The sequence below is a fragment of the Oncorhynchus mykiss genome, chromosome 2, assembly GCF_013265735.2.
Source record: "Oncorhynchus mykiss isolate Arlee chromosome 2, USDA_OmykA_1.1, whole genome shotgun sequence".
Taxonomy (NCBI): domain Eukaryota; kingdom Metazoa; phylum Chordata; class Actinopteri; order Salmoniformes; family Salmonidae; genus Oncorhynchus; species Oncorhynchus mykiss.
The window spans coordinates 86,514,548-86,528,275 of NC_048566.1; the positions used below are offsets into that span (position 1 = coordinate 86,514,548).

Here is a 13,728-nt window from a genome sequence, read left to right on the forward strand (position 1 = left end):
GTAGCCATATCTAGGATTTCCAAAGGATGGGCCTAATATAGTGTATGAGGTCATACAATACATTTTGTAGTGATTCCTATGTTGATGTGAAGAGTATTTGTTGGTCTGTGGTGCCGCTGGACACATTTATGAAATTGCTTATTCCAATTACTAATAAGCATTCACCCATTAAGAAAATGACTAAGAATGGTTAAATCCTGTGGATTGAGGAATTGAAAAATTGTATGGTTGAGAGGGATGAGGCAAAAGGAATGGCAAATAAGTCTGCCTGCACAACCGATTGGCAAAGGTATTGAGAAATCATGACTAAACAATAAAATAAACTGTACTTTTCCAAGTAAAACTGACCAAATTATGAAAGACAAGTGTTGTAATTTTGAATTCTGTGAAGTGAGTGTGGAAGAGGAACAAATTATTGTCTATCAATAATGACAGGACACCGGGGTCTGACAACTTAGATGGAGAAGTACTGAGGATAAGACGATATTGCCACTCCTATTTGCCATATTTTCAATTTAAGACTACTAGGAAGTGTGTGCCCTCAGGCCTGGAGGGAAGCGTAAATCATTCCGCTACCTAAGAATAGTAAAGCCCCCTTTACTGGCTCAAATAGTAGACAAATCAGCCTATTACCAATCATTAGTAAACCTTTGGAAAAAATGGTTTGACCAGATACATTATTTTACAGTAAACTTTCAGCTGCTTATAGGAAAGGACATTCAACAAGCACAGCTGTTACACAAATTACTGTTTGGCTGAGAAATTGATAAGATTGGGGGGCTGTTAAATTTCAGTGTTGCTTTTGACATTATCGATCATAGTCTGCTTGTGGAGACTTTTTGGCTTTATGGATAATGAGTTACGTGTCTAACAGAACACAGAAGGTGTACTTTAATAGATGCCTTTCCAACATAATCCAGGTAGAATCAGGAATTCCCCAGGGCAGCCTATTTATTTTCTAATGAGTAAAGCCAGTGTCTGTATGCACATTTTTTTATTTTTTGTTATTTTACCAGGTAAGTTGACTGACAACAAGTTCTCATTTGCAGCAACGACCTGGGGAATAGTTACAGGGGAGAGGGGGATGAATGAGCCAATTGTAAACTGGGGATTATTAGGTGACCGTGATGGTTTGAGGGCCAGATTGGGAATTTAGCCAGGACACCGGGGTTAACACCCCTACTCTAACAATAAGTGCCATGGGATCTTTAATGACCTCAGTCAGGACACCCGTTTAATGTCCCATCCGAAAGACTGCTCCCTACACAGGGCAGTGTCCCCAATCACTGCCCTGGGGCATTGGGATATTTTTTTTAGACCAGAGGAAAGAGTGCCTCCTACTGGCACTTCAACACCACTTCCAGCAGCATCTGGTCTCCCATCCAGGAACTGACCAGGACCAACCCTGCTTAGCTTCAGAAGCAAGCCAGCGGTGGTATGCAGGGTGGTATGCTGCTGGATGACTCAACACCTATACTCGTCAGCGACTGAAATGACTGCACCACTTAACAAAAAGCTGCAGTTTCAGAATGGGTGGCAAGGAATAAGTTAGCCCTAAATATTTCTAAAAGCATTGTATTTGGGACAAATCATTCACTTTAACATCAACTAAATATTGTAATGAATGTGGAAATTGAGCATGTTGAGGTGACTAAACTGCTTGGAGTACCCCTGGATTGTAAACTGTCATGGTCAAAACATGTTGATACAACAGTAGCTAAGATGGGAAGAAGTCTGTCCATAATAAAGCGCTGCTCTGCCTTAACAACACTATAAACAAGGCAGGCCCTAGTTTTGTCGCACCTGGTCTACTGTTCATTCGCGTGGTCCGGTGCCACAAAGAGGGACTTAGGAAAATTGCAATTGGCTCAGAACAGGGCAACACGACTGGCCCTTAAATGTACACGGAGAGCTAACAGTAATGATATGCTTGTCAATCTTTCCTGGCTCAGTGATAGAGTGACTTCATCACTACTTGTTTTTGTAAGATGTGTTGACAAGCTGAATACACCGAGCTGTCTGTTTTTAAACTACTAGCACACAGCTTGGACACCAACCATACCCCACAAGACATGCCACCAGAGGTTTCTTCACAATCCCCAAGTCCAGAACAGACTATGGGAGACGCACAGTACTACATAGAGCCATGACTACATAGAGCCATGACTACATTGATCTCTATTCCACATCAGGTAACTGATGCAAGCAGTAGAATCGGATAAAAATACACCTTATGGAACAGCGGGAACTGTGAAAAGATGCACAGCTACCGACACATGCGCACGCACGTACATTGTGTTATCATACATTTTGTGTTGTGGATATGTGGTGTTCTATGATGTAATGTAAGTGTCTTGATGTGTTTGGACCCCAGGAAGAGTAGCTGCTTCCTTGGGACCAGATAATGGATCCCTAATAAAATACAAATACACAGTAGCTGTTCATTTCAGGAAAAAATAAACAACAATTCTAACTACATTATGGAAGACGGTAGAAGCGAATGGCAATTCTCACTACTGTACTTACTGTCCTCCCCAGATGCACCAGCAGGGCATTCTGAAGACCGATGACCTGATCACGCGTTTCTTCCGGCTGTGCACAGAGATGTGTGTGGAGATCAGCTACCGCGCCCAGGCCGAGCAGCAGCACAATCCTGCGGCCAGTGCCGCCATCATCAGAGCCAAGTGCTACCACAACCTGGATGCCTTTGTTCGCCTCATCGCTCTGCTGGTCAAGCACTCTGGAGAGGCCACCAACACAGTCACCAAGATCAACCTGCTCAACAAGGTAAGAATTAGGAGGATGCTCACCATGGAGGCTGAATAATAAGCTTTCTGCTTTGTAAAGATCTCTCAAAGACAATCTTAGATTTGAAAACCTCAAACTGCAATATCAAATAAATGTATATATTTTTTTTTTTTCATACACATCAGATTTAAGATAAGAAATGCTCTTGATGTCATGATTACTGGGCTCATCTGAATGCCCCTTGACTGGTCTCAGGTTCTAGGTATTGTGGTTGGAGTGCTGATCCAGGACCATGATGTAAGACAGACAGAGTTTCAGCAGTTGCCTTACCACCGCATCTTCATCATGCTGCTGCTTGAGCTCAATGCCCCCGAGCATGTGCTGGAGACCATCAACTTCCAGACCCTCACCGCCTTCTGGTAAATGCTGCCATGTCTGTTAGACAATATTGATCACTGATTGTCAAGATATCTTAAAGGTTACTTTCCTCAACTCTGTATGATGTATTGTTTTTTTTCCCTTATCCACAGCAACACTTTCCACATCCTGAGGCCTACCAAAGCTCCTGGCTTTGTCTACGCTTGGCTGGAGTTGATCTCTCACCGGATCTTCATCGCCAGGATGCTGGCACACACCCCACAGCAGAAGGCAAGGACAAGTCACTGACGTGTTAATGCAATGTCTAGGTGGGTGTTTTTGCTGCTTAAAAGCAACCATTGATAACCTTTGTTTTCTTTTCTCTTAGGGTTGGCCCATGTATGCCCAGCTGCTCATTGATCTTTTCAAATACCTAGCGCCCTTCCTGAGGAATGTTGAGCTCAACAAACCTATGCAAATCCTCTACAAGGTATGTAAACTGCTCTAAATGTTTTTGTTTTTCCCTTGAAATGACTAGTACTGACTGGATTTTTCTCCTGTCCTCAGGGTACCCTGCGTGTCCTGCTTGTCTTGCTGCATGACTTCCCAGAGTTCCTGTGTGACTACCACTATGGCTTCTGTGATGTCATCCCGCCCAACTGCATCCAGCTCCGCAACCTGATCCTGAGTGCCTTCCCACGCAATATGAGACTTCCAGACCCCTTCACTCCCAATCTGAAGGTACAGCTGAATGACAGACCCTAAATACATTCTTGCACAGGAAATGGTCTTCTGTAACTCTTAAGGTTTAGTCAATATTTTTTTGTTTTACTTTTTCTTTACTAGGTTGACATGCTCAGCGAGATCAACATTGCTCCACGCATCCTCACTAACTTTACCGGAGTGATGCCCTCTCAGTTCAAGAAGGATCTGGACTCGTACCTGAAGACGCGCTCCCCTGTCACCTTCCTCTCTGAGCTCCGCAGCAATCTGCAGGTAGGGGGCGCCACTCTGGGTCCCTGGAAGTATTTGCAGCACAACGACACATCTTTAGACCAGGTTAAGTTTTGACTCTGAGCGAATGTTCAAATGTGGATTTTTGTCATGCGTTGTTTCTGAAGTGTCATCATACATGGGTGTTTCATTGCGTGTCTAGATCTAAGCAATGCAATCTGGAAACAAAACTAGTCTCCTTCCATTGCGTAGTGTTGGTTTTACATTTTTGTTCTCCTTTTTACCCAACAACCCTCTTCTAGGTGTCAAATGAGCCAGGCAATCGTTACAACATCCAGCTGATCAATGCACTGGTGCTGTATGTGGGGACCCAGGCCATCGCACACATCCACAACAAGGGCAGCACTCCCTCCATGAGCACCATCACTCACTCAGCCCACATGGACATCTTCCAGAACCTGGCTGTGGACCTGGACACTGAGGGTAAGACACACACACACACACACACACACACACACACACACAAAAGCAAACTTTTTTGTTTGTTTTTGTATACAGTGGTATTCTCTCATTCCTTTGTTCCCAGGGCGCTATCTCTTCCTGAATGCGATTGCTAATCAGCTGCGCTACCCAAACAGCCACACCCATTACTTTAGCTGCACCATGCTCTACCTGTTTGCTGAGGCCAACACGGAGGCAATCCAGGAGCAGATCACCAGGTAAATGTTGTTCTCTACAAAAAGTTATTGCATTGCAGAACTACCTACATTTCATGGATCTGTTTCCTTTCCAATTGTATTTTGTTAAGTAGCTTTTTCTCCTGTCTGCAGGGTTCTTCTGGAGAGGCTTATTGTGAACAGGCCTCACCCCTGGGGACTGCTCATCACGTTCATCGAGCTCATCAAGAACCCTGCCTTCAAGTTCTGGAGCCACGACTTTGTGCACTGTGCCCCAGAGATCGAAAAGTATGTGCTCATTCACTCTCTACCAGAGTTGGCTTCTCACTCAGCTGAGATGACTTCACCTGCAGAGTAGATGCTGGAGGATAACCAGTTAGCAGCACGTTGTGTTCATGCTCTGCTTTATTCAACAACAAAGAAATATCATTCTAAGATAAGCTGCAATGGAAGGACTTGGATTAAAAGCCCTCCGCTGTCTTCTCTCTCTCAGGTTGTTCCAGTCAGTGGCTCAGTGCTGCATGGGGCAAAAGCAGGCTCAGCAGGTGATGGAGGGCACTGGTGCCAGTTAGTCAGCCTGCAGGAGAGATGCTAGGGCCAAACCCTCCATCCCTGGACCCACCCCACAGATGCCCCCCCCACCCCCCTCCCCCACATTACTGTTAGCACTGGATGAACTGGAAACGCTGATTTGAAGTTTAAGGACTGCTGCTCATGGATCTTTTTTTTTTTTTTTTGGCCTGGATATGGCCTGGAGTTGAATGCTGTTTAATATAATTTTGATGTAAATATTAAAAGGGAGAGAGCTCCATGTCTGAAAGGAGTGTCCAACAAATTATCTAACATGTAAAGATGACGTGTACAGACACACATTCACTCACTACCAAAGCCCTGTTTTGTCTCCCTCCTACATTGTTTTACATATTTCTTGACTGATTTATTTGCGTTGAGGCTTAATGGATAGTGGATTTAATAAAAAGCAGCCTAATTTGATTTGAGTGGGAAGAAAGGTTCTCCTGGGTTCACTCCTTTATCTGCTTGGGGTGTGGTGGGGGTCAATGGTCTTTCCATTTTAAAGTGGGTTAGGTTCTCCCCGGCACTTGGAAAATTTGAGATGACTAATTGAACCTTAATTTGTACAAAGATCCAAATTGTGGACCAATACAGCCCATTTTGTAAGGATTTTGAATGTTTTGTAAATGTATTGGTCCGTGTGTATTTTGTAATTCTTTTAGTTCTTGCTACTTATTTCCTGTATGTATGCATACTGTAGTTAACTCATTAAACAATTCAACTGCATTTGTTTCCCTCAGTGATAACAAATGGAAACTGCTGTTTTATTATGCAAAACATGATAGTGTACATTACGATATGTTTAACAAGCAGTTCACTCGACAGCTGCGGCCACCTAAGGTCCATTGCCGGTTTGGGTAACTTATGACCCATGAAGTACTTCCAACAGTCTCAAAGAAGCCATTGCTCATCAGTCACATACAAATTCACAAGAATATACAGTTAAAATAGGCCTAAAGCTGGCCACTGGCTCTAACCCTTTAGGCTTGTTTTGAGTGGAGATCATAAATTGGCGTGCTTTTTGTGGGAACTTATGGTTTGGTGAGCTCCAGAAGCTGATGCAGGATAGTCTTCTGTCCGTAGCGGACCTGGAGTGCTCTCCTCTGCCGGCTGCTCAGTTTTGCATAGCCATCTTTATCCTCCAGCAGCACCTTGTCTCTCAGCATATCCTCCCCATAAGAGGCCAGTGTGAAGCGGGCTGCAGCGTGCACCAGATGCCTCCAGAGAGGGGGCAGACTAGGCAGGCCTTCGTTGGAGAGTGCCTGCAACATTTTCTCCTCGTCATCATCTGCCTCCTCCCAGCCTTCGTTCTCTCTGAAGTCCTCAAACTCCTCTACTGACATGCACAGGATCTAGGGAGAGGCAAACAGCAATGTATTTTTTTAATTTTACCTTTAACTAGGCAAGTCGGTTAAGAACAAATTCTTATTTTCAATGATGGCCTAGGAACAGTGGGTTAACTGCCTGTTCAGGGGCAGATTTGTACCTTGTCAGCTCAGCTCACTTGCAACCTTCCGGTTACTAGTCCAACGCTCTAACCACTAGGCTACCCTGCCACCCCAGTAGTATACTGGATAGTCTTGATTATGAACTGGGTGGTTCGAGCTCTGGTGTATCGGACCACATACCACTTTTTTACAGCAATAAGGCCAATATGCCGTGGTATATTTGCCAAATACCCCACCCCCTCATTGCTTAAATATGGTTACCTTGAGTGTTGTGTACATCTCTGTGTCAGTGAGGGACCCTGACTTTCCAAAGATAAACACTCCCTTGTCTCCAACCATCTCCATCTCACACAAAAGACTCCACTTCTCCACAAGGAGGCGCTGTTCGGCTTCAGACCGAGTCACTGAGATGTGGAAGAAGAGGATGGAACAGACGTGAAATTGTCTAAACCATAAGGACAATTTAGAAATCTGGTCTCTAATTTGGGTTGATTCAGTTTGTGTATTAGTTGTCTGATCAGTAATCACCTTGCACAGCTGCTTTGTATACATTGGACATGGGTATGTCTGCCGTGTCGTTGCTATTACTTTGATATGGCTCGGCAAAGCCATACATGTGTAGGAGCTGCCAGTTGGCCATCTGACCATATGTGTTGAACACTTCCTCTCCTTTCCGGATACTTCGCACTGACACCATCTTCAAACACTCCTGTGAATGCAGAGAGAAAAAAGGACATATCATATTCTTGCTATACACCCACTATATAGGATTAGTGAACAGAATGTCAACTGTACGGGGGTTTTACTCACGGGTGTGTATTCCAGATTGGCGTTGTGATTTGACACATGGTTCAACATGTCCGCAATGGGCACCATCATGGGAGGATTGGGGTCCTTCTCATCCTCATCCTCCTCATCCAGGGGCTCCTGGAAACTGCAGAAGAAATGAGATGGAATGGATTATGGGATTGTATTCAGAGCCAGACAGCAAACTGATCAGCACTTGAAGAGTATCAGTAGCACTACAAAAGCGTCAAACACTCCAGCTGTTCCATCAAAATGGACAACATACTGAAGAAAGACAAATCCTTGACAGGTAAATCACCTCCAAAGCTTGATGGACCATGAAGCTGGACACAAGTAATGAGGGAGAAGGTGAATGTTGTTTAAACAGCCATGAAGTTTTTCCTTATAGTACTGTATAGTAAGACACTGGTCTCACCTGGGGTGTAGCCTCTGCCGAGTCCCCAACAACCGGATGTTCCGGTTTTCAGGGGAAATGGGAAAAGAGCCTGTGATGAGACACGCGACTTCCACTTTTGGACTCCACTCCATCTTAACTCCTCCACATTTACTGAATTGGTTGAACAGTGCAGAAGAACCTCCTGACAGATTTTTTCTTCTCGTCAAGAACAGTATGTAGGGGAACTAGTTTTGTGTGTTTCTTTCACACCTGCTATGTTAGGTTACCTGGGGTGTGGTGTGTGTAAATCATCCAATCACACAAGAGGGGTGTGTTGTGTGGAAATCATCACCCAATCACAGGAGTGGCTTTCGAAGGAATATTGTAGAGAATCTGGGTTGAATGTATGCTGCCAGAAACAAACCTGGTTCCCCCAAAACACATCAGCAATATTTTAAGTTGCTGTTCCTTAGCTTGGTTATCCAGTTACACTTCAGCTTTATCAGTGATTTGTGTAAAATGAACAATACAAATATGGGCTTAAATTGTAAATACAAAGATATTGACTTATACATAGAAGTACTGTCAACTTCTGTAACTGTTCAATTATGCACCTTTGAAGTGTAACCGATTGCTTTGCAGTAGTGGTCTTCACGGGTCCAACAATTTTCTAACTTGTATTTATTATCATTTGTTTTATCATCATCATTATTATTATTGTAGGCATATTTAAAAATCTAAGCCAGTTCTTTATATATGCAAAAAGTATTGTTTCAGTTTGTTGATACATTTTAAAAATTGTGTTCTAACTGTCTTCTTAATTTTGTTCTAAGTATTTAGTTGAAGATTGGTTAAAAAAAAAATAGACCTGTTGTAAAAAAAAATAGACCTGTTGTAAAAAAAAATAGACCTGTTGTAAAAAATAATAGACCGGTTGTAAAAAATAATAGACCTGTTGTAAAAAATAATAGACCTGTTGTAAAAAATAATAGACCTGTTGTAAAAAATAATAGACCTGTTGTAAAAAATAATAGACCTGTTGTAAAAAATAATAGACCTGTTGTAAAAAATAATAGACCTGTTGTAAAAAATAATAGACCTGTTGTAAAAAATAATAGACCTGTTGTAAAAAATAATAGACCTGTTGTAAAAAATAATAGACCTGTTGTAAAAAATAATAGACCTGTTGTAAAAAATAATAGACCTGTTGTAAAAAATAATAGACCTGTTGTAAAAAATAATAGACCTGTTGTAAAAAATAATAGACCTGTTGTAAAATAATTAGCATTAGCCTATTGCTGTAATTTGTTGGGTAGGTCTGCGATAGGCACTTGCTTTGTTGGTCATTTCAGCAAGCTAGGTCTGTACAAAACTTTTGTTTAGGTTTAAACCAGTTCTTTAAATAGGATATGCAACACGTGTTTTGTTTAATTCTGTTGAGACAGAATATGCTGTTCATATTTTCCCAATAACATGTCTCCGGCCTACTTTTGATATTACCCTAATAAAGTTACGAAACGTTTGTGAAGGTTTAGTGTGTTATGGCTATTATTAGGCTTAGCTATGAAGGCAGTGCACATCAGCGTTCCAACTGACTCCTGAACTTGAGGTGCAGAAGACTGTTTTAGGCCTACCAATGCTTATCTTTGTAAAAAATATATTTTGATTGAAAATTAACAAATTTGCCCCCTTCTTTACGACTATATCTCTATAGCGGTAGTTAACTATCTGACAAGCATAAAGAAATGCATGTCGATGTCGGGAACATGGCGCTGGCACTTCTCCATCTTTCTCTTGGTCTCTCTAGAGCTAGGTTTCTCTTGGTCTCTCTAGAGCTAGGTTTCTCTTGGTCTCTCTAGAGCTAGGTTTCTCTTGGTCTCTCTAGAGCTAGGTTTATCTTGGTCTCTCTAGAGCTAGGTTTCTCTTGGTCTCTCTAGAGCTAGGTTTCTCTTGGTCTCTCTAGAGCTAGGTTTCTCTTGGTCTCCAGAGAGCTAGGTTTCTCTTGGTCTCCAGAGAGCTAGGTTTCTCTTGGTCTCTCTAGAGCTAGGTTTCTCTTGGTCTCTCTAGAGCTAGGTTTCTCTTGGTCTCTCTAGAGCTAGGTTTCTCTTGGTCTCTCTAGAGCTAGGTTTCTCTTGGTCTCTCTAGAGCTAGGTTTCTCTTGGTCTCTCTAGAGCTAGGTTTCTCTTGGTCTCTCTAGAGCTAGGTTTCTCTTGGTCTCTCTAGAGCTAGGTTTCTCTTGGTCTCTCTAGAGCTAGGTTTCTCTTGGTCTCTCTAGAGCTAGGTTTCTCTTGGTCTCTCTAGAGCTAGGTTTCTCTTGGTCTCTCTAGAGCTAGGTTTCTCTTGCTTTATATTTTAAATATATCATACAGTGGCGCTTAGGCCTATATAAATATAATGCTTGATGTATTTAGCACTCAAATCTCTGACAGCTGAACATTGAGGTGGACAAATATGAAGTCAAAAACAATAGGATATAACATTTTGAATATGCTACACATCGATGATTTTTGTATATTTTTTATTGGGTTATAGGCAGTTTTTAAGGACACATAACTATGTATCATTTGGCCATTATCGCTCATTTATTGATGGCGCTGGTAGCAGCCAGTCAGAGGTTTCTTTCTCGCCCTTTCTTCTCTCGGATTCGAAACGGCACGGTCTGTTTGGATCTGTTTTTCCACAGGCCTTTTTGGGACTGGTCTGATTGTTCTCAGGTCCATTCGGAACAGGTCTTGGTTTTAAAATGTTTTAATTTATGCACATCTGGTCAGGTGGGAAAGCCACGGACCCAGTTCGGAACAGGTCTAACTTTTTGAACCCGTGTAGACCTCTGCAATATGTTCCAAATGTACAAGCAGCTTAGTAGAACGCCTGTCACCCCACTCCTCCTCATGCTTTCCTTGGTGCCTGAGCCATACAACCTCACCTGTAAGCCATGACAAAAGCCACCAGGCTTCTGTAGAGGTCCAGTGTATGTCTCTCTGGGTCCCACAGGTCAGGGTGTAACGTAATGAAAGGTAGGACGATGTCTTTGTACTCTTTCTGGATGTTGGTGAGGTCAGTATCCACCGCCTCTGGGATCCCTGTCCCCTTCAGGAGTCTGTCCCGCTCATCCTTTGACCTACAAATCACATCCACAAAATACAACTCAGAATACTCAAATGCAACAGTTTACTCAACTCAAGAATATTAGAACATACTGTATGTGTTTGCCCTTACCAGAACATGGGGTGATCCAGAGCTGTGAAGTCAGACCAGAGGGATAGGTAAGGCCTCCAGTGGGACTGGGGAGATGTGTACTCATACATCAGTGCCAGGAGGAGGGGCACCCATCCAGACGTGTTCTCCAAAGATGCTTTACCTAGGGAGGAACAGATGTTTTCTTTGGGGGCCTCCAACAAGAGGTGTGTGTGTGTGTGTGTGTGTGTGTGTGTAGTCTCACCCTCCTCCAGCACAGCCAGGACCTTGGTGGTGCCTTGGTGCAGAAGAGCCATTCTGGGTATAGTAAAGAGCAACTCTCCTTCATCTATGTCCTCCTTAGCCAGCATGCCATACTCTGCCACTGTGCCCTCATTGCTGATGTACACCTTGGAGAATGAATACAACTGAATGACCATTAACACAGAACCCATATCAATAGTCTGGTGAGTTCCAACCCCAATAATCCTGTAGGTATGTGAAATACATGGCATTTTACAAATTGCAGACAATGTCTTTGTACGCTTTCTGATTGTTGTGATTACCTTGTTGTTGAGTTTCAGCCCCACTCCTTCACACCACTGTAGGAAGCTCTGGAGAGGGTCGCTGCCCTCTGTCTACACAGGAAACAAGGATCATCACACCATCAGACTCCCATGACCAAACAATAATCAACGATGCAGACTGGTAAGATTAAACATATTGACACGTGCAAAAAAAACACCACTATCAAAGATTCTTATTCACCTAGTTTGCTAGTTATTCCTACGGGTTGGTAACTTTCAAGCTAGCTAGCATTCATAACTTGAAATCGTGAACCCATGAGCTAGCTAGCTAGTCGCATCACTAACAACAACGCGTTTTCCAACATACAAGTATGTAGCTTAGCAAAATAAACCATATCTCTACCTTGAGTCTTTTAGCATCGGTTGCCATGCTGTGCAAGAAATTGTGCTGTTGTACAACTCAAATATTAGTGTAATTCACGAATAATTTAATACAAAGTAGATTCCAGAAAGCTTACGCTATTGGTATGTGTTCATTTCCGCAAACCACGTGTGTCGCATCTTTGACGTCATGTCGCAGTACTACATGGTCATGTCAAAACATAATAAAATATTTATTTAAATGTTTAAAGTTTCTTTCGGCATGGTTGGTCATTGTGATTACATTTTAATTTCCCCCCTTAATTTTTAAAATAATTCTGGCTGTGTTTATTATTGAAATACAATGCTCAAAAAAATAAAGGGAACACTTAAACAACACAATGTAACTCCAAGTCAATCACACTTCTGTGAAATCAAACTGTCCACTTAGGAAGCAACACTGATTGACAATAAATTTCACATGCTGTTGTGCAAATGGAATAGACAACAGGTGGAAATTATAGGCAATTAGCAAGACACCCCCAATAAAGGAGTGGTTCTGCAGGTGGTAACCACAGACCACTTCTCAGTTCCTATGCTTCCTGGCTGATGTTTTGGTCACTTTTGAATGCTGGCGGTGCTTTCACTCTAGTGGTAGCATGAGACGGAGTCTACAACCCACACAAGTGGCTCAGGTAGTGCAGCTCATCCAGGATGGCACATCAATGCGAGCTGTGGCAAGAAGGTTTGCTATGTCTGTCAGCGTAGTGTCCAGAGCATGGAGGCGCTACCAGGAGACAGGCCAGTACATCAGGAGACGTGGAGGAGGCCGTAGGAGGGCAACAACCCAGCAGCAGGACCGCTACCTCCGCCTTTGTGCAAGGAGGAGCAGGAGGAGCACTGCCAGAGCCCTGCAAAATGACCTCCAGCAGGCCACAAATGTGCATGTGTCTGCTCAAACGGTCAGAAACAGACTCCATGAGGGTGGTATGAGGGCCCGACGTCCACAGGTTGGGGTTGTGCTTACAGCCCAACACCGTGCAGGACGTTTGGCATTTGCCAGAGAACACCAAGATTGGCAAATTCGCCACTGGCGCCCTGTGCTCTTTACAGATGAAAGCAGGTTCACACTGAGCACATGTGACAGACGTGACAGAGTCTGGAGACGCCATGGAGAACGTTCTGCTGCCTGCAACATCCTCCAGCATGACCGGTTTGGCGGTGGGTCAGTCATGGTGTGGGGTGGCATTTCTTTTGGGGGGCAGCACAGCCCTCCATGTGCTCGCCAGAGGTAGCCTGACTGCCATTAGGTACCGAGATGAGATCCTCAGACCCCTTGTGAGACCATATGCTGGTGCGGTTGGCCCTGCGTTCCTCCTCATGCAAGACAATGCTAGACCTCATGTGGCTGGAGTGTGTCAGCAGTTCCTGCAAGAGGAAGGCATTGATGCTATGGACTGGCCCGCCCGTTCCCCAGACCTGAATCCAATTGAGCACATCTGGGACTGTCCAGGAGTTGGCGGATGCTTTAGTCCAGGTCTGGGAGGAGATCCCTCAGGAGACCATCCACCACCTCATCAGGAGCATGCCCAGGTGTTTTAGGGAGGTCATACAGGCACGTGGAGGCCACACACACTACTGAGCCTCATTTTGACTTGTTTTAAGGACATTACATCAAAGTTGGATCAGCCTGTAGTGTGGTTTTCCACTTTAATTTTGAGTGT

General features: G+C 43.6%; 2 protein-coding genes across 26 annotated transcripts in view; one reads left to right on the forward strand and one right to left on the reverse strand.

The window, feature by feature from the left end:
* Positions 1 to 6,055, forward strand: part of LOC110498438 (CCR4-NOT transcription complex subunit 1) — a 39,328-nt gene extending 33,273 nt beyond the window's left edge. For 15 of the 24 annotated variants that reach the window (XM_021575058.2, XM_021575108.2, XM_021575134.2 and 12 more), the window contains exons 39-48: positions 2,539 to 2,787; positions 3,004 to 3,167; positions 3,279 to 3,396; positions 3,494 to 3,595; positions 3,673 to 3,846; positions 3,952 to 4,164; positions 4,362 to 4,542; positions 4,646 to 4,778; positions 4,890 to 5,024; positions 5,230 to 6,055. In XM_021575058.2, coding sequence (XP_021430733.2) covers positions 2,539 to 2,787; positions 3,004 to 3,167; positions 3,279 to 3,396; positions 3,494 to 3,595; positions 3,673 to 3,846; positions 3,952 to 4,164; positions 4,362 to 4,542; positions 4,646 to 4,778; positions 4,890 to 5,024; positions 5,230 to 5,308 — 1,548 coding nt within the window. In that variant the 3' untranslated portion in view covers positions 5,309 to 6,055. The remainder of the gene's footprint in view (positions 1 to 2,538; positions 2,788 to 3,003; positions 3,168 to 3,278; positions 3,397 to 3,493; positions 3,596 to 3,672; positions 3,847 to 3,951; positions 4,165 to 4,361; positions 4,543 to 4,645; positions 4,779 to 4,889; positions 5,025 to 5,229) is intronic. The other 9 variants (XM_021575151.2, XM_021575176.2, XM_021575185.2 and 6 more) reach the window with 1 other exon arrangement.
* setd6 (SET domain containing 6, protein lysine methyltransferase) lies at positions 5,475 to 12,223 on the reverse strand. Of its 2 annotated transcripts, none has more exons than XM_021575232.2 (9): positions 12,163 to 12,223; positions 11,684 to 11,755; positions 11,383 to 11,527; positions 11,160 to 11,301; positions 10,867 to 11,061; positions 7,568 to 7,691; positions 7,286 to 7,466; positions 7,019 to 7,161; positions 5,475 to 6,661 (listed from the first exon to the last, which is right to left on the reverse strand). In XM_021575232.2, the coding sequence occupies exons 3-9, from the start codon at positions 11,486 to 11,488 to the stop codon at positions 6,341 to 6,343; spliced, it is 1,212 nt and encodes a 403-aa protein (XP_021430907.1). In that variant the 5' UTR covers positions 11,489 to 11,527; positions 11,684 to 11,755; positions 12,163 to 12,223; the 3' UTR covers positions 5,475 to 6,340. The 2 variants fall into 2 exon arrangements, with proteins under 2 accessions (XP_021430907.1, XP_021430903.1); XM_021575228.2 differs by having other exon boundaries at positions 12,048 to 12,222.
* Between the last annotated feature and the right edge of the window lie 1,505 nt (positions 12,224 to 13,728).